At 48.4% G+C, this 23,929-nt stretch overlaps 9 protein-coding genes across 9 annotated transcripts; 6 read left to right on the top strand and 3 right to left on the bottom strand.

The window, feature by feature from the left end:
* Positions 1 to 1,982: 1,982 nt before the first annotated feature.
* GGS22DRAFT_181306 (RING finger protein) lies at positions 1,983 to 3,416 on the top strand (the record flags this gene model as incomplete). Its single annotated transcript, XM_047963852.1, has 3 exons — positions 1,983 to 2,482; positions 2,633 to 2,720; positions 2,799 to 3,416. 3 exons carry the CDS (start codon positions 1,983 to 1,985, stop codon positions 3,414 to 3,416), a joined length of 1,206 nt encoding a protein of 401 aa, XP_047815719.1.
* A 1,194-nt stretch (positions 3,417 to 4,610) lies between these two features.
* On the top strand, positions 4,611 to 6,607 carry GGS22DRAFT_170963 (mitochondrial carrier). The gene is made up of 4 exons (XM_047962531.1): positions 4,611 to 4,967; positions 5,026 to 5,100; positions 5,275 to 5,876; positions 5,951 to 6,607. Exons 1-4 carry the CDS (start codon positions 4,951 to 4,953, stop codon positions 6,178 to 6,180), a joined length of 924 nt encoding a protein of 307 aa, XP_047815718.1. The 5' UTR covers positions 4,611 to 4,950; the 3' UTR covers positions 6,181 to 6,607.
* Positions 6,608 to 8,143, bottom strand: GGS22DRAFT_170961 (uncharacterized protein). Its single transcript, XM_047962530.1, has 2 exons — positions 7,907 to 8,143; positions 6,608 to 7,836 (listed from the first exon to the last, which is right to left on the bottom strand). Exons 1-2 carry the CDS (start codon positions 8,017 to 8,019, stop codon positions 6,696 to 6,698), a joined length of 1,254 nt encoding a protein of 417 aa, XP_047815717.1. The 5' UTR covers positions 8,020 to 8,143; the 3' UTR covers positions 6,608 to 6,695.
* Positions 8,144 to 8,275: 132 nt separating this feature from the next.
* Positions 8,276 to 10,013, bottom strand: GGS22DRAFT_170960 (kinase-like domain-containing protein). The gene is made up of 3 exons (XM_047962529.1): positions 9,397 to 10,013; positions 8,825 to 9,324; positions 8,276 to 8,766 (listed from the first exon to the last, which is right to left on the bottom strand). The coding sequence occupies exons 1-3, from the start codon at positions 9,622 to 9,624 to the stop codon at positions 8,364 to 8,366; spliced, it is 1,131 nt and encodes a 376-aa protein (XP_047815716.1). The 5' UTR covers positions 9,625 to 10,013; the 3' UTR covers positions 8,276 to 8,363.
* A 1,667-nt stretch (positions 10,014 to 11,680) lies between these two features.
* On the top strand, positions 11,681 to 12,478 carry GGS22DRAFT_191604 (uncharacterized protein; the record flags this gene model as incomplete). The annotated part of the gene is made up of 1 exon (XM_047965148.1): positions 11,681 to 12,478. One exon carries the CDS (start codon positions 11,681 to 11,683, stop codon positions 12,476 to 12,478), a length of 798 nt encoding a protein of 265 aa, XP_047815715.1.
* Positions 12,479 to 13,365: 887 nt separating this feature from the next.
* GGS22DRAFT_191603 (uncharacterized protein) lies at positions 13,366 to 14,349 on the top strand (the record flags this gene model as incomplete). Its single annotated transcript, XM_047965147.1, has 1 exon — positions 13,366 to 14,349. One exon carries the CDS (start codon positions 13,366 to 13,368, stop codon positions 14,347 to 14,349), a length of 984 nt encoding a protein of 327 aa, XP_047815714.1.
* Positions 14,350 to 15,651: 1,302 nt separating this feature from the next.
* Positions 15,652 to 18,873, top strand: GGS22DRAFT_191602 (uncharacterized protein; the record flags this gene model as incomplete). Its single annotated transcript, XM_047965146.1, has 4 exons — positions 15,652 to 16,304; positions 16,358 to 16,413; positions 16,479 to 17,298; positions 17,364 to 18,873. 4 exons carry the CDS (start codon positions 15,652 to 15,654, stop codon positions 18,871 to 18,873), a joined length of 3,039 nt encoding a protein of 1,012 aa, XP_047815713.1.
* A 284-nt stretch (positions 18,874 to 19,157) lies between these two features.
* Positions 19,158 to 20,738, bottom strand: GGS22DRAFT_181302 (Abscisic acid G-protein coupled receptor-domain-containing protein; the record flags this gene model as incomplete). Its single annotated transcript, XM_047963851.1, has 1 exon — positions 19,158 to 20,738. The coding sequence occupies one exon, from the start codon at positions 20,736 to 20,738 to the stop codon at positions 19,158 to 19,160; it is 1,581 nt and encodes a 526-aa protein (XP_047815712.1).
* Positions 20,739 to 21,346: 608 nt separating this feature from the next.
* GGS22DRAFT_51692 (39S mitochondrial ribosomal protein L46-domain-containing protein) lies at positions 21,347 to 22,789 on the top strand. Its single transcript, XM_047967310.1, has 3 exons — positions 21,347 to 21,465; positions 21,523 to 22,193; positions 22,255 to 22,789. Exons 1-3 carry the CDS (start codon positions 21,417 to 21,419, stop codon positions 22,546 to 22,548), a joined length of 1,014 nt encoding a protein of 337 aa, XP_047815711.1. The 5' UTR covers positions 21,347 to 21,416; the 3' UTR covers positions 22,549 to 22,789.
* The last annotated feature ends 1,140 nt before the right edge of the window (positions 22,790 to 23,929 follow it).

Below are 23,929 nucleotides of genomic sequence, written 5' to 3'. Positions count from 1 at the left end.
TTATACGTCATCACGGCTATTGAAGACTTTAAAAAACGAGCAAGGCTTTAATGTCCGGCATCACAGTACCTAGTACCTAGGGATCTCCGACATCAGCCTTTGTACATAGGTGCAGCTCCTCCAATGCCAAGCAGGGATGTGTTTAAGACATCCGTAACTTTTTTTTTTCTTGTTTGATTTGGCTGACGCCGCATCGCAATTGTAACCCCACCCGTTAGTCGATCACGAATAGCAGCCCTAGTTAATGGACACCAATTTGCCGTCAGATAACCTTTTTCAATGTTTCGATTCATTTACGATGCTCTTCTTTCTGCTCGGGTAGGTTACAGAGTAACGTACGATCTATCAAACGACATATTATATATATTTATCACATGCCTCCTATTCGACGGATTCGACTACGGATGGCTAGGCGAAGTCCCTATGACGTACGAAAGCAGCCGTTTTATGCTATGCCATAAATGCCATGGATGCCATGGATAGTTCCCGGTACATACCTAATTGGGTATATTTTCCAAAGTAGGATTCATTCTCCATCGTTTTTCCTTCCCCCTAGCCTTTTAATGTTTTTAATGCGTTTAATGTGTTCATGTACACTGCCTATGTAGGTAGGTACATAGGACATACTAACACAAGCGAAAGCATGTGGTTGCAGCTTTTTGCTCTATTGGGCATGGTCTGTTTCTAAATTTTACCTGTCTACCCTGCGCTCTCTCACTGAGCCGTATAGGTTTGTACCTTATGTAGTACAGTTACCGAACTTTAATAATAAATAAAGACAGAAATGTCGTCAGTTATCAAGGTAAGACTTGCCAGTTTTCCGATCTGGTTGAATTGGTTTTCTTTTCTTGCCTTCAGCTGAGTCGTTCCTGATTTCAAATTATTTGTACAATACATTTTTGTCTTGTAACTTTTAATCGATTATCCTTTTCTATCCCTTCTCTTCTATTTCTTTTTTTCTACTCTTTCTCAAAATTATCCATCCGACGCGCCGTCAATTAATCACCAGAAAACCGACCAACTACGTTTATATAAACGGAAGGTTAAGAAGATTTCAGATCAACGACACTGAATGCAAGCAACCAGCCCAAGGTCCACGCATAGCCTGGCCTAGAATTCAGTGGTAAGGTCAATCAAACTGATCAGCCGACTCCGCATCCTGGCAATCGCGTCGTGCGAACACAAGACTTCGAGAGGAACCGAGAAACAAAATCCCCCCAAAAAGTATCCCCCCCACTGCGAGAGTCCCATTTGAGATATCAATCAGCCAACTCCAACTCCGCATATCGTTTTTATTTCCTGCAAGCATTGCAAGCATTGCAAGCATAGGTCAGAAAAGAAAAGCGACCGTTTATTCATCCAGTCGAGAACTAGTGCCGTCATATCCATTATAATTTGTTATTATCACAGTATTACTAGCTTAAAAAAACGGTCTAAGCTTCTTGAATCACACACAGAAGTTTGGCGGATCTTCTTCCAGCCCAAGCCTAAAGGCCCCCCCGGATTTCCCTTCACTGATTTCCCACACACCGTAATAAATGTTCACTGAACCTGCGCCTCCGCCAGCAACGGGCTATTTCCCGACCATCCCACTCTCTGCAACTACACCATCGTCGTCCTCATCTCCTCTATCTCCAGGCCGAGGTAGTAGGTTAAGGGGCTTAATTCATTTACATCGATTGTCGCGTGATATATCTAGCCTTGCTCATTATAGCATTAGAGCTGATACATCTGCGCCATCGGTTTCGCCTACTTCCCCCACTAACTCCGGTCAAGGCTCGACAGGCGGCGCTCCCAATGAGCCCCATGAAGTCGACCCAGACCCACCTGACACAACAACAGACCAAAACAACGATTCGACGAGTAGGATTCACCGTCGTCGTACGAGTAAATTCTCTGAGGCCGCTTCCGAAGCCCTATTGAATTCCAGGTCAGAACCCAATACGCAAGTCGAGACTCTTGACGGGTCACCCGACGAAGAGATGACGCGAACCCGATCAGCAACGACCGGCGACTTAAGCCACGACATGTTACCGACCATACGATTTTCCGCATTCTATGATGCACGTTCAAATCGGCCGTCCCTTTCCTTTACGCCGATCTCACGGACATTACCTACCGGTAAAGAGGCGATTAAGGTTGGCCGATATTCCGAACGAGAGAATCATGCCCTCGTCCCTATCAACACACCGTCATCTGCTCCCGTAGGCTTTAAGAGCAAGGTAGTGAGCCGCCGCCATTGCGAATTCTGGTTCGAAAAGGGGAAATGGTACATCAAGGACGTAAAAAGTTCTTCGGGTACTTTTCTCAATCACATTCGTCTGAGTGCGCCAGGCACCGAAAGCAAACCTTTCCCCATTAATGATGGCGACATAGTGCAACTCGGAATAGACTTTAAAGGTGGAGAAGAGATGATATATCGATGCGTCAAGATGCGCATAGAGCTAAACAGAGGCTGGCAATCGAAACCCAACACTTTCAAGTATGATCTACTCTAATTTTCTTCTATATTTTTCTACTTTGTGTTGGATCCACCATATTTCTTTACAGGATCTGTATCAGGGATTCTCCCCCAAACGATCTTTTACCTTATCTTATTTTAATATGGATTTAATTACTAACGAGTCTGTAGCATGGCAACACATAAACGGTTACGAGATCTAACCTCATCTTCGTCGGCCCACGCCCAAGATTGTTCCATTTGTCTAAACGCGATAGCAGTACGTCACCCGATTATAGAATTAACTACACTACAACTTTTCTTTCGTTCATTTACTAATCTGAATTTACCGTGATAGCCTTGCCAATCTCTCTTCGTCGCACCTTGCTCTCATACTTGGCACTACAAATGTATCCGGGAAATGTTAACTGGGCCATCATCGCCAATCTTCATATGCCCGAATTGCCGAGCTACTGCCGACCTGGATGCAGAAGTAGATGAGCCGTCCGACGAATGGCAGCAACTGGACTCGGGCATGGAAGATGCCCAAGAGGAGAAGCCTGCACACCTGATTTCTCAAGCAAAAGAGATAGTTGAATCACCCGCAACCTCGCCAGTTGATAGCACCGGTGACGAGCATCAGTCGTCTCACGAAGTTGACGTAGGAGATGTGACAATGCAGATCGATGGCAGCGTGCTGCAGACGGGTTTGCTGAGGCACGCTGCGACGGAGCCAGTCCCGATACCAAATGCGACACCTCGCATGGGTAACGGTGATCGGTCCGCAACAAATCGAACGCCATCTCCGAATCATCACCCGTTGGTCAACGGTCATGAGGGACCCATCACCCCCCGTAATGACGCGGGGCCGTGGGTATTTGATGGCAATCCCGCACGAGTTAGCCAGGAGAGCACTAGGCGAAATGGCATGAGTAGTCTAGATGCGGCAGCGCAGGCGGGAGTCGATAGATCATAGAGTGTCTTTCTGGCATTGTCCAGCCTTCATCCCCGGGTTATCTGATTAGATATTCCCACATCCCTTCTCATGGCAACACGGCGTGGGCTTTACAAAAAGTTTTACCTGTTAAAATATTGCACCCATACTTGATTTTAGCTCGAGGATTCGAGCCCGACGAATATGCCGCGATTTAAAGAAGCCTATCCGTTGGCATGCGGGGTAGCCATTGGCCGTATAGTTGCGATGACTTATACTAAGCCTATAGGTGGCCATGAGGGGGGAATGATCGTGGATGAAAGTGTGGATGACATGGGCTTTCGTGCAGCATTGGCCAGAATTGGACATTATAAGATGTCCAATCTCGATTCAAGAGACCGAGCCAGGAATCCAGCGATAAGGGTTCCTTTGTTGATATTGGGTTATATCTGAACGTCCAGCGAAGTGGGTTACCGAAGCGGGGGGTCGATATTCTATACTACCTATTCGCGGGCCAAGTGGTTGTGGCATACATACTTGCTTGACGTGCACTACTTCAGCTGGTGTGAATTTAACTGCGTTCTCTTCTTTTTTTTGTGGGTACGGAGTCTACGAAGCATATGTCCACGGATGGTGTACAGTATAGAATGCATTCATGGGCTAGGCTAGGCGGAACTAGTGATGGGTTAGGAGTCTGGTATATGCCTCAAGCATAATAATATCATGAATCGGACATAGCACAACAAAGCACAACAGCAAATGGGAAATCGAATCCGGACTTACCCGTATACTTTCGTAGTGACCGGACATCGGTCGGCTGAAGGATCTATAGTTGTTTGAGATGTGATGTAAAGGAAGACTACGGGCTGCATAGCCTCAAATGGCTTCTATGATCTAAGACAGCCTTACCTACACTATGCGTAAGCTTACCTAATTGAGGGCATTACTAGGTACCTGTTATGCGCCAATGTGATCCTACGAAATTCAAATGTAAGTACCCGTACAACTAAGGTACAATTGGTAGAACTTAGAAGTTCTAGTGTCGATAGTTATGTACATATTGATCGAGGCGCTAGAAAGTGCACTAATGAGAGTATAAGATCTACTAGATAGCACTATATGTACTCACTATATGTACTCGGTGCGAGCTCGGAGAAAGGATGTTGAACGAATTTGGAGATGAATTATTTTCTTGGGGTTTGGCTGCGTAGTAGGTACTTCGTACCTTGTAGGGTCCAAAAGGCTTACCTCTAAAAGACTATTTCGTTGAATGAACTTCATTGTTAACCAACATATAATAAAAATGTACTTATAACTCTTCTCTTTTCTCCGTTCCCTTTCTTTAACACTATTTACTCTTTTCCACTACTAGTCCTCGTAGCAATTGAAGTCGGAGATCGAATCGGGGTATCATATGCGGTGATCTTTTTTTTTTTCTTTTCGCCAAGCCGATTTTCGCCCTAGTACCTTTAAGTTACAAGGGAGCTCGCCTCAAATTTCTCTGAGACCTCGATTCGCACACAAAGAACAAGATCAATTCGAGAGGTGAAGCGAGCGGATCGCTCGGGACGGCGTCATGTCGACTACAGCTGGGTAGGAAACTGGTTATTTCGATATGTCGAAGCTTCAAAAGCTAATCCGAGAGCTGTAGGGCCTTCATAGCGGGCGGTATAGCCGCTTGCGGTGCCGTCACAGCTACGCATCCCTTCGAGACGGTTAAGATTCGGTACGCATGCCACTCCCTCGTTTGTACCAAGACTCCCCAAATAGACGAGCAGATAGTCAGTTAGCTAGTTCGATATGGGCATATACAGGGCGTCTGGGAATATACTCCTTTTTCCTGATAAGACATATACACATACTGTATGCACGGAACGCAGCTGACGCAATGCCACCGCAGAATGCAGCTCCAAGGCGAGCTCCAAACGAAAGGCCACCAACCACACCACTACCGCGGGCCGTTTCACGGAGTCAGCGTGATCGTGCGCAACGAGGGGCTGAAGGGGATCTACCGGGGTATCGGGTGCGCGTACGTGTACCAGGTGCTGCTGAACGGGTGTCGACTGGGGTTCTACGAGCCGATGCGCAACGGGCTGGCGACACTCCTGCTGAAAGACGGCGCGAAGCAGAACCTCGGAATCAACATGCTCTGCGGCGCCTCCTCCGGCATCATCGGCGCCGCCGCGGGGTCTCCCTTCTTCCTCGTCAAGACGCGTCTTCAGAGTTTCTCCCCTTTTCTCCCCGTTGGCACACAGCATAATTACCGCAATGCGATCGATGGCCTCGGACAGATTTACCGCGCGGAGGGCTTCAGGGGCTTGTATAGGGGTGTTGGCGCGGCTATGATTAGGACCGGCTTTGGGAGCTCGGTTCAGTTGCCGACGTACTTCTTTGCGAAGAGGAGGTTGGTTAGGCATTTGGGCATGGAGGAGGGCGCGCCGCTGCATCTGGCCAGTAGTACTGTGTCGGGGTTTGTCGTGTGCTGTTTTATGCATCCGCCCGGTAAGTCTTTTTCTTCTTAGATTGGTCTGTGGGTTGTGGATAGAGGAGCTATGGGGCTGACAAACAAACCGCAGACACGATCATGTCGCGATTATATAACCAAAACGGTAACCTGTATAAGGGCGTCTTCGACTGCCTGGGCAAGACGATCCGGACTGAGGGCTTCCTCGCTATCTATAAGGGCTTTTTGCCTCACCTCGCGCGTATATTGCCGCATACTATACTTACTCTGAGTCTGGCGGAGCAGACGAATAAGTTGATCCGTAAGATCGAACAGAAGATATTACCTGCTTCGACTCTATGAATGTTTGAGTCAACACCAGCGTCAGGGAGGAGCCAAGGGGTAAAATAAAGGTAACGGTGAATAGAAACATATAGGATGCCTTGAATTCCCCAAGCGAGCAGTTCTTTCAAGGAGCTAGCTTGTGTGTTTGAATCGGGTCATACTGGTCCGAACACAGGGAATATTTATCTAAAAGGACGGGGACATGATCTCCATCATGATATCTACGATCTAAGTATCGACGGATATATGTACCGAATTCGTTATAGAAGGAGCACGGTTAGATGGATGGATACTCGGACGCTTCACGGTACTATACTAGGGTAAACTAGTTTTTAGAGACGGTCTCGGGGACTGGGTAGATAACTAGGTACACGTATGGACATAAAGCGTGTCTGCTGAAAGGGGGGTGGGTGTCAATGAAGAATATTACTGATTTAACTTTTCACTGTGATTTCTCTGTATCGTTGAGTGCTACCTCGTATCAAATGGCAAAGAGTAAGTCTCGAAGCCAGTGCTCAGCAGACAATAACTACCTACCCACGCACCGACCTCTCACACCCATAACACAACCTCCTCTTCCCAGAACCACCATCCCTCTCACCAGCATCAATCCCAATCTCCCCCCTCCACCGCTCATCCCCCAGCTCATCTAAACCAGCACCGCAAAGCCCGCACACAGTCTCCGTACTTCCCCCACTACCCCCGTGTCCCAGCTTCCCCGTCGTGCGCACCACGTTCGCGACCACGGACGGGTAACTCGCCTCCACGGCGCCGAAGTACCGCGCCAGCACGTCGTCGATACTCAGGTCGCGGTGCGAGACCACGGCGCTGTTTGTATTACCCGCGGACCCGGTTTCGGAGGCTGGCAGGAGCGGGGTTAGAGGGGGCGTGGTGTGGGAGAGGTAGGTTAGGAGTTCGTTTCGGAAGAGCTCGCGGAGGGGGCTGTATATTGGGAGGCTTGCGGGGATGTTGGGGTTGGGGTTGTTGGGGTTGGCGGCGCCGCCGTCTAGTCGTGCGGGAAGCGCCACGGCGCCGTCGTTTACGAGGGAGGGGAGGGAAAAGCCCCGCCCTTTCGCGGTTTCGGAGAGCGTTAGCTCTGCGAGGGAGGTGGTGTTGTGCCCGAGGAGGAGGGCGTCGCAGGTGTGTTGTGTTGCTGTTGCGATGAGGATGTGCCGGACTAGCAGACGGCGGATGTCGGCGCGGGAGGTTGTGGAGGGGAGGAGGGAGAGGATGGAGGAGAGGGTTTGGGCGGGTGTGGTTTTGGGGGAGGGGGGAGAGGGGAGGGAGGTCCAGTCTATGGATTGTAGGGTCAGTGCGGAGCTTAGGGGTACGCTGAGTATGTCTGCGTCAGGGAAACGCGCGCGGTACGCGGCGAGGTAAGATGGCTCTTCTGGTTCAGCTGAAGATGACGGTAAGGTGTCGTCGACGACGTGCACGGCGATATACTCGAATCGCGCAGTTTTCTGCCCCCGCGCACGCTGCTGCCGCACGTTCTCAGTTAGAACGTGGAGGAGAGTCGTGGATGAGGGTCCGCATGATAGTCCAACTAGATACCGCTGCGGTCGCCTTTGACCCCGCGGCCCGCTACCGCTGCCACGAGGCGCGGATGTCTCCCGCTGTAGGGCTTCGAGTCTCTTGATGGCTTTGCTGGAGACGTAGTATGCGAAGCATGACCTATGCGAATAGTAAGTATGTCATACTTTACGGATAGATTTCTTGGGCATAGTATAGCGTATATACATACTTGCATACTGTCTCGGCAACCCGTAATTCTATAGTTCCTTCTTGCTCTTTGCACCGGTTGCACGGCCGGGAAACCCCGGTCGCATCCGCCGGAGATGTTGCCGCTGTCGTCATTGAGCGAATTTGCAACCTCCGCTAACAACTTTTATATCTAGGATAAACCGTACTCGGATTTAGATGTGGTCTTCTAGAATGTAAGAAAGGGGTATATGTGTATTAGCAGATTTGTGTTAGTTGTTGTTTAAGTTGAGAGTTAGGTTTGAGTCATTGAGAATTCTCTTTAGGGATCACGTGGACCCAATTTTCTCCCCTATACCCAGCTTGAAAACTTCGTAATTCAAATTCAGCATCAATTATCTACTCAAGCAATGTCATATTTGATGAGTTTCACTTCATTTGCAGCTCGGATTTTACATAGTATTTGACTCTCGTTGCTTTCCGAAAAGCTTAATGGCAATTCATCTAGTTATATCAAACAAGCAAGCAAGGTCGCCCTCTTCGAACCATCGGCGGTCTTTCTTCCAAGCATGGACCACAATATCCCTTCCAATGCGTGCGCAATTCTCAACCTGCTCTTGTGTGCCCCAACCTTGAACTGATGTTCCGAAATTGACTAGATGAGCTCCGGCTTGGATTGCGGTACGGAAAGCGAAGTCTTCGCTCACCGCGCCATAGCCATTCACAAATCCCTGGACCATCCAAAGCCCGGCTGCGATGCCTTTATATAGCTTCAATTCGTATAACTCGGCAATCATCTGACCTAAGTCCAAGTTCAACTTTCCCAGCTGTGCCATCTCCCAGTCGACAACGAACATCGGTACATCATCTCCTTCCTGGATCGGGCCCTTGGGTAACAGAATACTAGTAGATATATTAGTCAAAAGTCTTGCAGGATAGAGACATTGGTGCATATCCATACTTTCCTGACCAAAAGTCTCCGTGAATCACCTGCAGTTGGCTTTCGTCGCTTAATTCCGCAGTAGCCATATCCTTTACTTTCGTAAAGACGGCTTCGGCTTCGGCGAGAATAGATGGGAACTGTTTAATCTTATCGAACAGCCATGAAAAGTTGATTATATGTTTCAACTGCTGCAGCTCCTTGTTTTTAGCAACCATGCTTCGGAGTTCTCCCTGCTGCGCAGCCCAGTCGTGGAAAGTCCGAAGCCATCTTCCCAAGGCCTTTCCAAGTTGGAGAGCTTGGTGCTTCGTTGCCTCTGAATTAGAATTGGCATACGTCTCCAGAGCGTAGGTTTTCAAGTCGACACCATTTTGCAGATACTCCTGGATTTGGCTGTTGTTTGTGTCGTCGAAATGGAAGACTTTAGGCGTCCTAACGGCGAAATTGTAAGGATCGCTCGGATCTGCCTTGCTGACGATGGGGAAGTCCGATAACGCCTTCAGGCAGCCTACTTCAATATTCTAAGAAAAGTTAGTACGTCGTCATTACAAATCCGCATAGAACTGCAGTTTCTCGTATTAAGTGTTGCATACACAACGAGATAGGGTCAATTTGAAGCTTGAGGAATTTGCAACGTAATCCTCGGAATGTTTAACTAGGACATTTTGTGTCCCATCCTCGAGTGGGTTGGATAAAGTTACTCGGTATATGAAGTTGACTGTACCCCCTGATAGTACTTCCAAGGAATATGCCTCGTAGGGAGTCCCTTTGAGAGTTTCGAGAACGCTCGAAGTGATCTCTTCGCGACTCGTAGATGCCATCACCAAATTTAATCAATGTCTTTACAACGTAGATGTTTCCAGGCTTAGTAGAAGCGAATTGCGGATAATAGTGACAGAAAGCAGGCTGGATTGACACATAAGACAAGTTGCGGAATTGTACCCTTCCAGGCACCATTGACCAGAGCCTCGTGTAGACTATAATTCATCTTGTTATTTGAATGCCCTCTACCAGTACCCAACTGTGTAAGCACTTGATAGTTAGGTATGTTCAGCCGAAGCATGCACTAGTGTAAGTTGCATCGGCCAGTGACTCAATGTAGAAGCAGAAAGAAATTGAATAGTAAGATTCGGGTAACACGGCCTGTACCTAATAGTATATTGAATTCGCATCGTCCTTTCTTGTTAACATTAAGTTTCATCGTTCTTACCTAGATATGTAGGTATATATATCCATTATTCTGAGGTCGTTCTTGAGAGTTGTAAAGGTTTTTAATTCCATTAGAGATACCTACGAATAGCGAGGATTAATTATTGGGTACTCGGGTACCACTGCTGAAATTTAATGGCGATAATACGTGCTGTACATAATGTAACACAACATCTACATATGCATTTGGGGATAATTGCGATTGGAGAAGAAGCTCTGGCCAATCAAGTGTCAGATAAGGGTTGGTTGGTCGGTACCTCAAACGCCTAATTGTTTCGTTTCTTCCGCGTTACATCACTCCCCCTTTTTCATTGGATCGTCTCGTTTGAGTCTTACCTGTAGGGGCCAATTGTCGGGTTACTTCTCGAACGAATCGCGACAATCGACAGGAGTTCATCAAAAGATCACTAGTGGATATGTCAAGATATGATGCGATAGCCACGAGTGAGATATCCCGAATCCCGTTAATGGATTGGCTGTTCCCGCGTTATAGGTCAGGGGTATCGCCAATACTGCTAACGGTAGCCAAGGGATTTTCGTGTTTCTTGAAGGCAGCTGCTAGGTGCTATCTGCTAGTTGAACTAGGGTCAGAACGATCTCAAATGGAAAGCTCGAATCTGGAATAGGAAACGCATGGACTCCTGAACCTTCTCTTTTCTGGAAGGAACGCTGAAAATGTTTCTCTTAAAGTGTTTCCTCTACTCTATCTATTATCTTCAATATTTCCATTAATTTAACTATTTAATGAATTTTTCGACTTCGGCTGCCATCGCTGTCACCTTCGTGGCTTGAATCCCTCGCACGAATACGGCGTGTCGAGTGCCAGAAATAAAGGAGCTGTGCTTCTCTCCTCTCTTTATTCGACATTCGTTCCAACTGCCTAGGTGCTGTTTCGCATTGACTGCAATTGGCGACTGAGTTGCTTTCTATCACAGCCTTTTGCGCCTTTTCCTACCTGTCTTACTACATATAATTCACTTCAAGTGGTTATTTCACTTGCTCTACGCGCCACTGTCTGCCCCTGGCCTGCAGCTTAACCCTCTAACACATTCGTATCTCGCGCCGTACCACGCTACCCAAGAGGACAAACGCCCAGTGTCCCCTATATGAAGAATACTTCACATCGTGGACCCCACCGTGCCCCTTTTGGATATAGCAGTAACTGGCTTATCGTTCAATTCCCAACGGCGTTGCCGTGATCAATCATTAGCGGTTCCTTGGGTTGTTTGATGTCATCGTTGACATAGGAATAATATCCACCGAAACTTCGCGATCTTGGATAAAGCCAGTTTACGAAATTTGGAAACCGAGAGGTTAGATATAACTATATCGATCAAGAATCGTATTGAACCTGGGCACTACCATTCCCAGACCTCGTCAAGCATTCCCATTGGACTAAGTCCTGGCCGCTCCGTCATTCAGAGACTCCTGACACAACTCGCGTTTCGGCGTGTCGATTTTTTTCGAGCAAGCTGGGAAGCTAGACTTAATTAAGTCGTGCTCCAATTGTTCGGTTAGGACGTCAGGCGACATTGTATATTCCATCAGGCTATATTCTAAAAGATCAGTCGCTCTTGTCAACCTTCTCCAGTATCCAACGACTGTAAGAAGATATCGACAATTCGACAGATCGATCGACGATTATCGTAAAAGGCTTTCTCGCAGGAAATGGCGCATCGGCGACAACGGCCGCAGCGACGACTGTTGAGATGTGTGTCATTGTTAGCCATAGCCTCGACATCCTCGGCACTTAACTTGTCCCAATTTCAAGTCATTACGTCAAACCAAATACCAAAGAAGTGCATCAAGGCTTACTCAACCGATATAGAAGGTTGTACGAGGAGTGACTTTACAAACGGAAGGCAATGCTCATCTAGTTGCGTGCAGGGTCTCGAGGAGGTGAAAGATGTTATAGACGATGCTTGCGAGGGTCTGAATGTCAGTGCGAAATCGTTGCTCGGAATCGTGTTATCTGGCGGTTTAGTCGATACCTTATGCCCCGGCTTCGATACTACGACAGTTACCAAGACTGTACAACCTTCGACTACGAATAGAGGGTTTTCGACCATAAACCCAGCACCAACCACTACGTCGGCCGCCTCTAGCAAAACTTCATCCACAACATCACGGAAAACTACACCAACGAGTGACTCATCGACAATAGTACAATCGACAACAAATCAAGAAACCTCGCCACCATCAACGACGTCCGAAATTCGTAGCACTTTGACACCGTCATCCACCGATCCTACATCAACACAAGATACTGCACAATCGGCGGTTACGAGTGCAGCACAATCAACATCATCGGATGATTCAGGTGATGATGATCCTACACTTGGCGGCGCGGGTGGCGGTAGCCCATTCGATCAACCGATCGAGAGTTTGGGTACGACTCTGCGTCCAGGGTTTTGTACAGAAGCCTTGACAGCTGTAATATTTGTCGCCATGTTTATGTTGCGGTAACAGCCGCATTCCCTTACCAATGTCGAGGATGTATACCCGACTATGTACGAACAGTAGTAATGTCTAAAATGGTGTGAGATGATACCCGGCGGTGCTATGGATTTAGAAGAAAGGTTGTGTGGGGTGAAGGGGACAAGTGAAAACAAGCTTGTAATGTGGAATGTATTTCAAGACCCGTGTCGAGATTGAACGGGATTTTGAATACCTTGTTAGAATAGATATCAAACCAGGAGGGGTTTATGAGATCAAGTCTCATAAGTTTGTACAATAGTAGCTTGAAACTCAACAGCTAGAAACGAGAAATGCCATGAGAAACTATTTAACTTGACTACCATCACTGTGATATTGTTATGCAAGGGTATGCTTTATGAGGTCAGCGATCGGTGGGGATTCTGTAATTTGGCTAAACCGCTATAAGTTAAAGTATACCGATGTACCTAGCCTAGGTATGCAAGAGCCTCCTTAAACCGGAGTGCCGAGGTAGAGAGACTTTCAAGACTTTTAAGTTCAACGCGCGTAATAAATATTAATTTCAACGACGCCGACGTCTTCTCAGCGATATACGACTAACCGTCGTAACAATTCATCAATTCAGTTTTTTGTCTTTGTTGCATCTGAAGCGTTTCGCGCTTTGTTTTTAAATTGAAGTTCGCATTCGAGATCGTCGGTGCTAGCTGAGCTGTCTTTGCAGCAACCCCTTTTATCGATAGTAGAGCCAATTATTACTGCTTTACCTGTTCAAATATCATCTGATTTCAACATTCTTCCTACCTATTCAGCCATTGTTCCCGCTGTCTATGTAAGCCTAGCAGACAGAAAAGAAGGTCTACACACCCGCTTGAAGAAATATCAAAAAGAAAAAAAAAGAAAGATACGAAGAATTCACGATGAGCGCCACCGAACTCGCAACAGCGGACCTCCCGTCCGGCGACCCGATCCCGTCGTCCGCGCCTCCCGCACCGGTCCCCTCGCCAAAACCGTTCCCGATCCGCGCCCTCCTCGCCGCGGCCCCCTCCAACGCAGACGCCTTCCTCGCCCACCTCCAGCGCTGTCTGCAGACCCCCTCGGGCATCGACACCACCCTCCTCCTCATCTGCTACGCCTCGCGCCTCTCCGCCTCCGCCCTCGAAGCCCTCACCCGCCCCGCCATCCGCCGCAGCGCGGACAAACTCCTCGCTATCGCAGCGAGCTTGCCCCCCTCCGCCACCCTCGTCTTCTCCGCCCGCATGCTCCCCGGTGGCGGCGTTGCCGCGATCCTGGAACTCGCGAAACGCCTCCGCGCGCTGAGTGTTCTGCTTAGTGACGCAAGAACGTTCCTGCGTCTGTGGGGACTGCTGAATATGTATTTCTGGGCGAGGAGACTGGTTCTTAGTCGGAACGCGGGAGAGGCGCAGGAGAAGGACGGCGCGGGGAGTCAGAGGGAAGACCGTGTTGAGCGCGCGATCTCGTGGGTTCAGATGTCGGCGTGTGTGGTGTTCCAAGCCCTCGAGAACGGCGCGTATCTCTCGTCGAAAGGCGTCTTGGGCTGGTCGGCTGCGACGCAGCGCAAGGCGGGGCTGTGGAGCGCGCGGTTTTGGGCGGCGTTTGTGGGGGTCGAGGTTGGGAGGCTGTTTTATGAGAGTCATCGACGGGGGCTTAGGACGAGAGAGGAGAAGTTCGCTGGTGGGAAGACGGCGGCGCAGGTTCAGAGGGATGAGATTGAGTGGGGTGATGCGTGGAAGAAGAGTGTTGCGCGGAATTTGGCTTGGGCTCCGTTGACGGTTCATTGGAGTCTGGAGCAGGGGCTTTTGGGCGAGATGGCGATTGGTGCGCTAGCGAGCATTCCTGGCGTTATTCAGATGAGGGATTTGTGGAGGAGGACGGCGGAGTAGGGGTGACGTATGGGGGTCAGGGATAGGGGAAGGGAGAAGGAACCGGTTATGGGGGATGAATGGGCGGCTGGCTGGCTGGGTTATTCGAATTAATTCGGTGTTGATGTATGTTTATGGGGAAGACGCCGTTGTCGGTTTCTTTATAATGCTCGAAGTCATGATGAGATCATCCGGCCTCGTGGAATGTGACGGTGGTTTATACGTGTTTTCCTACTTCGTTATGAAAAAAGGGGAAACCTTGAGCGCATTGGGAGTCGATAGACTTTTCTCTTGATGGCGAGTTGTGAAGGTTTCATTCATGCAGTGTATAGATCTATCATGGCGAGGAGAGATGGTTGACATCTTTCTGACCGTTTCTTTGCATAGTCACTGTATCTCATATTCCTATTTCAATACGACTAGGACTTCTCATTCGTTGTATTTAGCTTTCGATTTCGGTGTATAAATAGTTTTGTAGCTGTTGAATCTGTGGGTAGGATCTCCTCCCCTGACAAATTTAGCGGGATGGTGATGTTGCCGGAGTAATTCTTTCATAAAACATGTTCAATTCATTTTCGCATATTCCCCTAGAGGACTATTTCGTGGTTTAATTTACATATGATTGTGGAAATCATTTGAAGATGGGTAAAAAAGCAAACAAATACAACTAAGCATATTCCACATCGAAGTACTGACTCTAACATATGAGCATCGCATCTATAGACATGTTGGCCTTGTATTGTTTGTTAGGGAACAATGAGAAGCATTGGATTACAAGAGGCTAATTGAATTAATCATCTTATTATTTGGGTCATTTCAGATCCCCAGGATATTTATACAATAAACTCGGACGACTAAAGCGACCTCATTTCCAGTTCTTTGCCTGGAGTTGGTAATTATATAGACATTAAGTATTGAGGCTCGCCAACCTCGAGAGCCAATCCCCTATCCAACACACGAATACAGGAGCCTATGTTTTCTATGACAAATCGGCAGAATGGCGTAAAACTGCGTATAGATTAGGCGAAGATTTATCGCAATCAACGATCTTCTTTAATAAGAGCGTCGGGCTGGAGTGTGGTGGGTTGCTGGATTGCTTCACCAAACGCATTGAAGCATAGGTACGCTCCGTTTGTGGCGGCGTGTTTTCTAGCTTGCTTCGTCGTTTCCAGGCGTATGTTTCCCTGATAGTGCCTAATAAGCATACATGGATTATGTCCCGTGCTCATATTTATATCCCTCCACCGACTAGAAGGGTATTCTCTTTTCCTCGTCTTCATCACTCATCCCATACCGACGAGAGAACAGTAATAGTTTTGCAACATGGCTGAAACCGTATTTCTTACGATTGATGTCATCAAGCAAGCTGCATCAGTCGCTAACAGCTTCGCCCAATACACGAAAAGCGTGAAGGATGCTCCCAAAGTAGTCAAAAGCATTACTCTAGAAGTGAATATACTGAAGGGTATATTGGAGTATCTCGGAGCAACCATTGAAGGCGACATAGATCCCACAAATAAAGCGTCGCTTGAGGAATGCCTGAACAGTTGTAGGGGTACGTTGTCCGAGCTTGAGAAGCTTGTGGCCCCGGAGGACAAAGACGATTCGGACTCTTCAGACTCGTCGTCGCATGGCAAAACTGCAAGTGTTTTTCGATCATTGAAAGCAACCCGAGAAAAAAGAACCCCATCACCATTTAACAATCCTAATCTTTCCGATGCGATGGGTGTGAGCAAATTAGTGTCCCCCTTCGAGGAACTGAGGTTTCCTGTGTCCAATTTAACCTTCCGCACGAATATGGACTCATCTCAACCTCTCCCAGTAAGGACGGCTACGCCTCAGCCTAGGCAATCGTCAATGTCCCTTCGCAGACGACTCAAATGGCCGCTTGTACGTCAAGGCAAGGCGGAGAAGTTGCTGAAAGAGCTAGAAAGACAGAAGTCTCAGCTTAATATAGCCATCCAGGCTGATAATCTGTGAGTTTAGCTCCGGATGATTCGGTAGCTTATTGGTTGACCTCATTAAATAGTTCAAATCTCGCCGTAATAAGCAATGCTGTAAAGGACGTCGAGGCGGTATTGAACGGTAAGATAAATCTAATTCCCCTTATGATTGGTTGCGCCATCACTGATGCTTTTCCTGGTATGTAGACAATGAAAAGAGGAGAATATTGTCTTGGTTAAAACCGAAGATTGACATGCGTGAGTTCCACGCCGAACAGCATGATAAGCAAGAAGACGAGACATGCACATGGATAACTGAGCGCGATCAATGGAGAGAGTGGCTTGAAGGGGTTAAAGCTGGGCCTGACAGCTACGAACGCTTTATTTGGATATTCGGGATCCCCGGTGCCGGAAAGACGGTCCTCGCCTCATTTCTCATCGACGCTATTGGGACGTCGTGCAAAGCAACCGGGTACTCGTTCTACTATTGCCACCACGAGCGGAACCAAGATGAGACACTTCACTTTCTCCGTTGGATAATTAGTGACTTGAGTAGACAGATTGGACGCTTCATCCCAAAGGAATTAGAAGAGTTGAGCAAAGGGGAAAACTTTAGTATCCCGGGTCTCATGAGCTGTTTCTTGGCCATTAGCCAACGGTTCGCGCAGAATGGTTCTCGAGTCTTTTTAGTAGTTGACGCTGTGGATGAGAGTAGAAAGCCGCGGGAAAGATTCCTTAAACAGCTAATCGAAATCGGCACGAATCCGATGTACAACAATGTCTCATTATTGATGACGAGCCGTGAGGAGACTGATATCAAGGCTATGATGACTGGTGGCGAAGAGGATGAGGTTCCATCCTCAAAGAAGGTCCTGCACACGCATATCACGATGTCGAACGCTGAGGTCATGCATGCGATACGGAAGTACGTCAAGAAACAGTTTGGAAAAAATAACAAGTTCAAAATATGGCCCCCAGATTTCAGAACCAAAGTAGAGGAGACGTTAGCAAGAAATGCCAGAGGGATGTAAGTTCTCAGCTACAGCACCAAGACTCGGATATTCAGGAATTTTCGCTCAATGCCTAACTTAGGTTCCGGTGGGTCGCATGTCAGGTCGATATCATCGAGCGTCTTTACCTTGACCAAAGTCGGGTGATGGCGGCTCTCAATAATCTGCCGGAAACTCTCTTCGACACATATGCGAGGATCCTCGAAGGCATACAGCCAGAAGAGCGCGCATTCGCTCGCACAGCTCTCGCGTTAATATGCAGCAACACCTCCAATATTAAGAGCGCAGACGTCCTAGTCCAAGCTTCACTTCACAATGTCCGTCACGGCGCAATGCATATGTATGACGTACGCGCGCTGGAGGGGATACTCGGATGCCTTATTAAAGTGACACCTTTGCGCGTGAAGCCGCAACACATTTTTAAGCGCGAGGATGACGGACTCTGTCTGCAGAAGGTCAATATCGCGCACTATACCGTGCGGGAGTTCCTCTTTGCACCATCTAAGGACGGTGATGACAAGCCGCGCCCCGCCGGCGAGTTCGCGCTTACAGACCTAGACATCCGCATGTTAGAGATGCAGGTTGTCTTCAACGGGCTGCAGCAGTGGGGCCGAAACCGACCGGCAAACCAGCGAAACCCCAGCCGCTACGAGGAGCACTGTCTTGAGATGAGTGACTGGGCTTTGCGCGGTGATCGCCGTAACTTGATCGTCAGGTTCCAGAGCGTCTTTGATTCAGTGGTGCCATGCCTCAGACCCGATGCCGAGCACGTTAAATCACTAAGAAGCGAGCGACTGCGAAAGCGGTTTACGAAATGGCGTAAGCTATGCGCATTTGGAGAGTACGAAGACGGGACACGACGACGAGTGCGACATGAGACCAGTACCCTAGCAAGCTTAGTGCTATTACGGTGGCCGGAATTCGCACAGAAGCTTTTGCGGGGTGCTGGGTGGGAGCGACTTACACCTGAGCGCAAGCAGATGGTCTGGACGGACGAGTTTACAATTGATGCTGGGATCGACGATAGTCTGCCGCCGACATTCGAGAAGGGTGAGCCTGTGAGTCTGCTTCGCTTGTGCGTGTCCTGGAAGCGCCTTGAGTTTTTGGAGATATTCATCGAAGCCGGCGCCAATTTCGTCAACGAGCCGAACATCGTATTCGTGGCGCTTGAGCATCCTTACAGCGAGGACGGGGATGATGGGCAGATGACAGGCCAACTTTTGAAGATGATCCTTGAGAGCGGAGCAGATCCAAACCCCCCCGGGTTCTTGTATACGCCGCTCCAGGACGCGGTGCATCGCCTCGAGGAAGGCTGGGTGCAGAGTCTGCTTCTCGAGTGCCGCGACGCCAATGCAATAGGCGATCCTAATGGTACGCACCCGTATAATATAATCGAGGAAATGGCATGGCACAAGCAGCACCCGCTTGAAATTTGCCGGACGGCGAAGCCGCATTGGAAAGGCGGCGACGGACTAGAAGAACAGATCGAGAAGTCTCGGAAACAGGTGCATTTATTGCTCTCTCAATATGGAGCAGGTCGACCGGTACCAGGAGCTGCCGAGCCTGAAGTTATTGAATTAGACGATTCTTAAACCTAGAAGACTGATTTAGAGGCGTAGATATTCGACGGATTGTGTATCGGGATGGGGAAATATGTTGGCCTTAGAGAGATGTTTCCCCGTGTCGCGATGCAAACTGACTAATTAGGTCGGAGGCGAGGTATGTTCCGTAGTAATGTACTACGATAGGTGGAATCGATACGTGCCCCCGTTGTCAGACTACGTGACCCTTTTCCAGTGATGGTAAGGTATCCCTATTCGATCGTTTGATGGTACTGAGAACTCTTATGATATGATGAAGCTTTGTATTCGTATCCTCATGATCGTTTCTGACCCATTTCTTCCATGCCGATATCATCCCATTCTTCGCTCCACTCGCCTATTTTCCCGCCTATCCAAATCCCTCCTGCTGTAACCACGCTTGCTAAAAGGAACCAGCCCTCGAACCATCTATCTACAAACCCTGGTTCCAGAGCGCTTTCGAGCGCGTCGCCGACGGCACTGCCCACCTCTTTGGGAAGATTACTGCGTAGGAGGAGCGCGGCAGAGATCACATAGATGGCACTGATCTGCCCAATCAATAAAGCCAAATTTGCCTGAGCCTGATATAAAAGTCCAGGGGTCCATTTGGCGAAGAAATGGAATGTCTGAAGTGCACTGTTTGCGCTCGCAAGGAGGATTACGCCAGATAATAAAAATGAAATCTGCCTGGCCCATGCGATTTGATCAAGTTTTGGGTCCCAATGTTTGGCTAAGAGCCCGAGGAATCGATTAATCGGATCAGACGAGGAAAACGAAGCGGCTGGATAGTATAAACGCCGCAAAGTAGTAAGAGTAGTTGCTATTATACGATAAACGCAATATACGCTGAACACGTAAGTGGGTATCAAGAGAAGTTTCCCGGAAAAAGTAGCAGCGCGTGCTGAGTTGGCCTGCCTTGAACGCAACATAGACAGAGATGAAGATAGATTTGCTTCCATAGCTTCCAGGCCAGCGATTTCGAGACGTAACGTACGGATTTCTGCAGCATCGCCTCCACCTCGAATAGAACCGATGACTTTAGTGACAAATCCACGTTTCTCGGCTGAAGACGTATCTGATGCCTTGCGCAGTAGACTCTGTAGACGATGTCGTTTAGTTATTAGCATCTCATTGGTGGCATCTAGGCCCGCTTGTTTACGGGAAACATCAGCCTCTGTCACAGGTCGTCGCGACGCACGACTTCCGAATGTATGCCATGGTGAAGAAACAGAGGCGAATCCGGATAGCAAAGCCATCAGTGAAATACCAATGACGCCGATACGCTCAAGACAAGCGCGTGCTAGAGTTGCAGATAATAGGGGCTCCGCGCGAAGTTTTTCCATCCTAGCACTAGAACGCCCGACCTCGCTGCCTACCGGGACAAGATTCCCAAGTGACCAGAAGGCAAATAACCAAACGCTAAACATGGCAAACTGAAGCACCCAAGCAACTCTAGGTATATTTCCTTTCGAAGTGCGCTGAAAAGACCATCCCGAACCGGTAACGAGTGATTGAAGTTCGAGAAAAGGGATCAGCACGATGAGGAGGAATAAGAGAGTCGGGACGGTGATTCGCAGAGCCAGTGCTCGGGCATAAGGGTTGACCAATTCCGATATTTCACATAAGATCAACTCGCCCAAAACAACTGCCAATCCAACAGTCGTGCAAAAAGCACCTTCTGCTACCCGTCTTCGTATCGATTTGGAGCCGTGCTCAGCATGGGCTTGTTGAAGTGATAGGGGCGCATCGGAGGGGAGGAAGTGATCTTCGCCATCGCGTGAATTTTGGACGCGCGCTAGTTGAGGGAAGATTTTTTGCGAGACTAGGATAGAGACGAAGACAAAAGTGATGGTGAACGGTGCCAGAGATAATGACATGGACGCTGCTGAAGGCGCGGCCAGACCCGGTGCCAAACAGAGGTCGTCTAGGCAGTCGGAGGATCCCATTGGAAAGCTCGGAGTATTTCGAAGACGGACGGCTACGAAGGATTATATTGCTATTGCGGTGACATTCTAGCTCTTTGAATACAGGTACACATAGGGCATAAGGTATAATCCGATACTTATCGAGGAATAGTAACGAACGGATTCGAAGGGGGTGGCAGTACAGATCGGCAACTCGAGATTGACATTGACATGTTTGTTTAAGTTTTGCGATACGGGAGTTGAAACAGGAAGAGAAGTGAGAAGTGAGAGTTGCTTTCCCCAGACAAGCCCAGACCAGATGACGACTGCCGCTTGACGGTTAGCCCCACCTCGCATACAGCCCATCCAACCACCACCGAGTTCCCACAATGGAAGTTACTGGATGATCGTACCTAAGTACCTTCCCGACGGATCCGTAGTTTCATTTTCAATTGTTAGCCACAGATAACACTCGGACAATTATGGAAACCCCGCGGTGTGGCTCAGGATAATTGTGGCTCACACTTTGCAACCAGACAGGGGTGCTCGAAAAAAGTTCAATATCGATATTCGCAATACAGAGAACATATTGAAGCTGCAGAATCTCCGCCATTGACACCGAGAGAAGCGCTGTAATTGCTACTCCGAAATATGGCGGCCTCAAGTAGAGGTAGCAGTGCTGCCGCTGCGTTATTACGAAGTAAGTTCTCGTGCGAAAACCATACATAACTAATATACTAATAATGAAAATTCATAGGAGGACAATCCAGTATATGCGCCAGTTGCAGGAGCACCCAGTTCCGGTCATATTCATCCAGCGCCGAAACTGCTGCGACGGCTGAAGCCGATCAACCCAAATATCCCCCATCGCCGCAATACCCCCCAGCAGAATACCGCATAAAATCCGGCATCATCTTAACCCGAGCGCCTCTACTCACGCGCACACTTACTCCGTTCGAGAACGCATTCTTCTTCTACCAGAAACGGTTAAACGAGCGATTAGTCTTACCCTTCCGACACACTCTGTTCTTCAAGAAGGACACGGCCACAGACTTAGACTGGCGGATCAAGTTCAACGAGCGAGGCCGGATACCGGCGAAAGAGTTAGGCAGATACTACCCCCAAGGACGTAATGCGTGGAACGACGAGCTTTTAGTCGGAAGCACACTAAGCAGCGAAGAGCGATTACGAGACATCCTGCTCAAGGATGCCGAAAACCGGGTGACCGAAGATGGCGAGGAGGCGAAAGGGGACGAGATCATCCCCGTCGAACGGCCGATGGACAGAATTACTGAGGCCGACAAGACGAATGACGTGAGGCGGTTAGATCGCAAGCTGGACAGAACGCTTTACCTGGTTGTCAAGGCCAGCGATGGAATATGGCAATTCCCATCTGTAGATGTACCAACAGACGGAAACTTACACGAGGTACGTTGAGCGCAACTATCACATTCACAATGACAAGATTGTTCGCTAACCACATTCATAGTCTGCCGCAAGGGCTTTGGAATCCGCAGCAGGTGTTAACATGAACACCTGGATGGTGGGCCGAGTACCGGTTGCTCGTATGATTAGGAAGCCCGAGTACAACGAAGATAATTCCTTCAAACAGAGGGGTGAGAAGGTATTCTTCTTAAAGGGAAGAATTATGGCCGGCCAGGCAGATTTGAAGGGAAACAAGCTGGGATTACTTGACTTCAATTGGCTTACGAGGGAAGAGCTGAAGGAGATATTACCAGAAAAATACTTCTACTCGGTAAGGAACATGATGGCGGATCGATAGATATAGGTGTAAATTACGGCATAGAGCCCCCTGTATCTACAATACCATCAATTGTAAGAATAATGTACCATGTTGTGTTATGTTATGCCATATATCTAAACATTGACATCTTGACGTGTAGCATCCTCCTAACTCTTAAACCATCATGATAGACAACAACCATCCGGCTTGTAATTTCCTCCCCTATGAACTTCTAGCTACTCAATAAAATGCTAGTGGCAGATGCTGGAAAATTTCCAAGATTTCCGAGTGCCTCGTACTAATAGTTCAGTACTAGGTAATTGAGCTGCTTAATTTCATGCAGCACTGCGTGTGTAACTCCTAGATATTGGGTATTACCTAGGGTTGTGAGCTGAGTCGCGTTGAGGATAAGGTTGTGACTAGAGGCGTTTGCCATTGCTGCAAACGCGCGATATCTTGCACATCGAATGCATAATTAGCATTATAGCTAACTATAGATTCCCCCTTGCAGTATTCGCACAATGGCCACCAATAGCTTCTTCGTCGGGTTCGAGGACCCGTCTATAGGCGAGGAGCTGCAGTCCCCCCGCCGCCTCCCCTTCATGAAGGGGTCGTCGTTAACGATGACGGTGCCGATCAGGGGCCAGCAACGTCTACTTAGTCTGTTGGCAAATCCTAACTCCCGTATCCGACCAGCAGATACGGCGATATAGTGATGTGGGGGATATAGGAAGATCCACACTCCGATCAGACGATGTCTGCCCTTGTAAGCCACCGTCTCACATACACAACACCGGACGGCTGGCTTGGGCTAGACCGAGACATGCATGATCATAGCATGTGTGTAGTGGTTGACTAATCCATCATGATCAAGCCTGTTTAATAGGCGTGAGGCGGAGAAAAGGCGACACATGGGAAGCCCATCTCACTTCGGGCTTGTGATGCCGCAAGTTATACGACACAAACGGTAGGACTATCGGATATAATCCCCGATATGTCATCCGCGATGGTATTCAAAGGGACTACTGTCAGGTCCCTATTTTGTTCATGCAGTCACCTGCAAGGAAGTTGTCATAGATTCGGTTACCACCGACAACCAATCACCTATTGAATAGGAGCTGGCCAAATTAGAGGTAGGTAAAGGAATGATGTCAGGTTAACCATACGGTTAAATTAGTAGACGAACTTCTAATAGATGAACGTGTTATCGTGTCAGTAATTCGCAACAAGAGTGCTCCGGCAATGAGGAACACCAAGTTGGCGTATGGCACTTCCCCGAATTCTATCACCGGGGAAATAATCGGATCCGTGAGGGAATTTCAAATAGCCAATACAGCAACCATTCATCGCTGTTCGACATGGTTGTTAACGAACGTTCGTCGCTCGACTCTTCGGATGATTTCTCCGACTCCATACCGGA

This window comes from Annulohypoxylon maeteangense, assembly GCF_022496945.1.
Source record: "Annulohypoxylon maeteangense strain CBS 123835 unplaced genomic scaffold GGS22scaffold_17, whole genome shotgun sequence".
Taxonomy (NCBI): domain Eukaryota; kingdom Fungi; phylum Ascomycota; class Sordariomycetes; order Xylariales; family Hypoxylaceae; genus Annulohypoxylon; species Annulohypoxylon maeteangense.
This window is presented reverse-complemented; position numbering and strand designations above follow the sequence as displayed.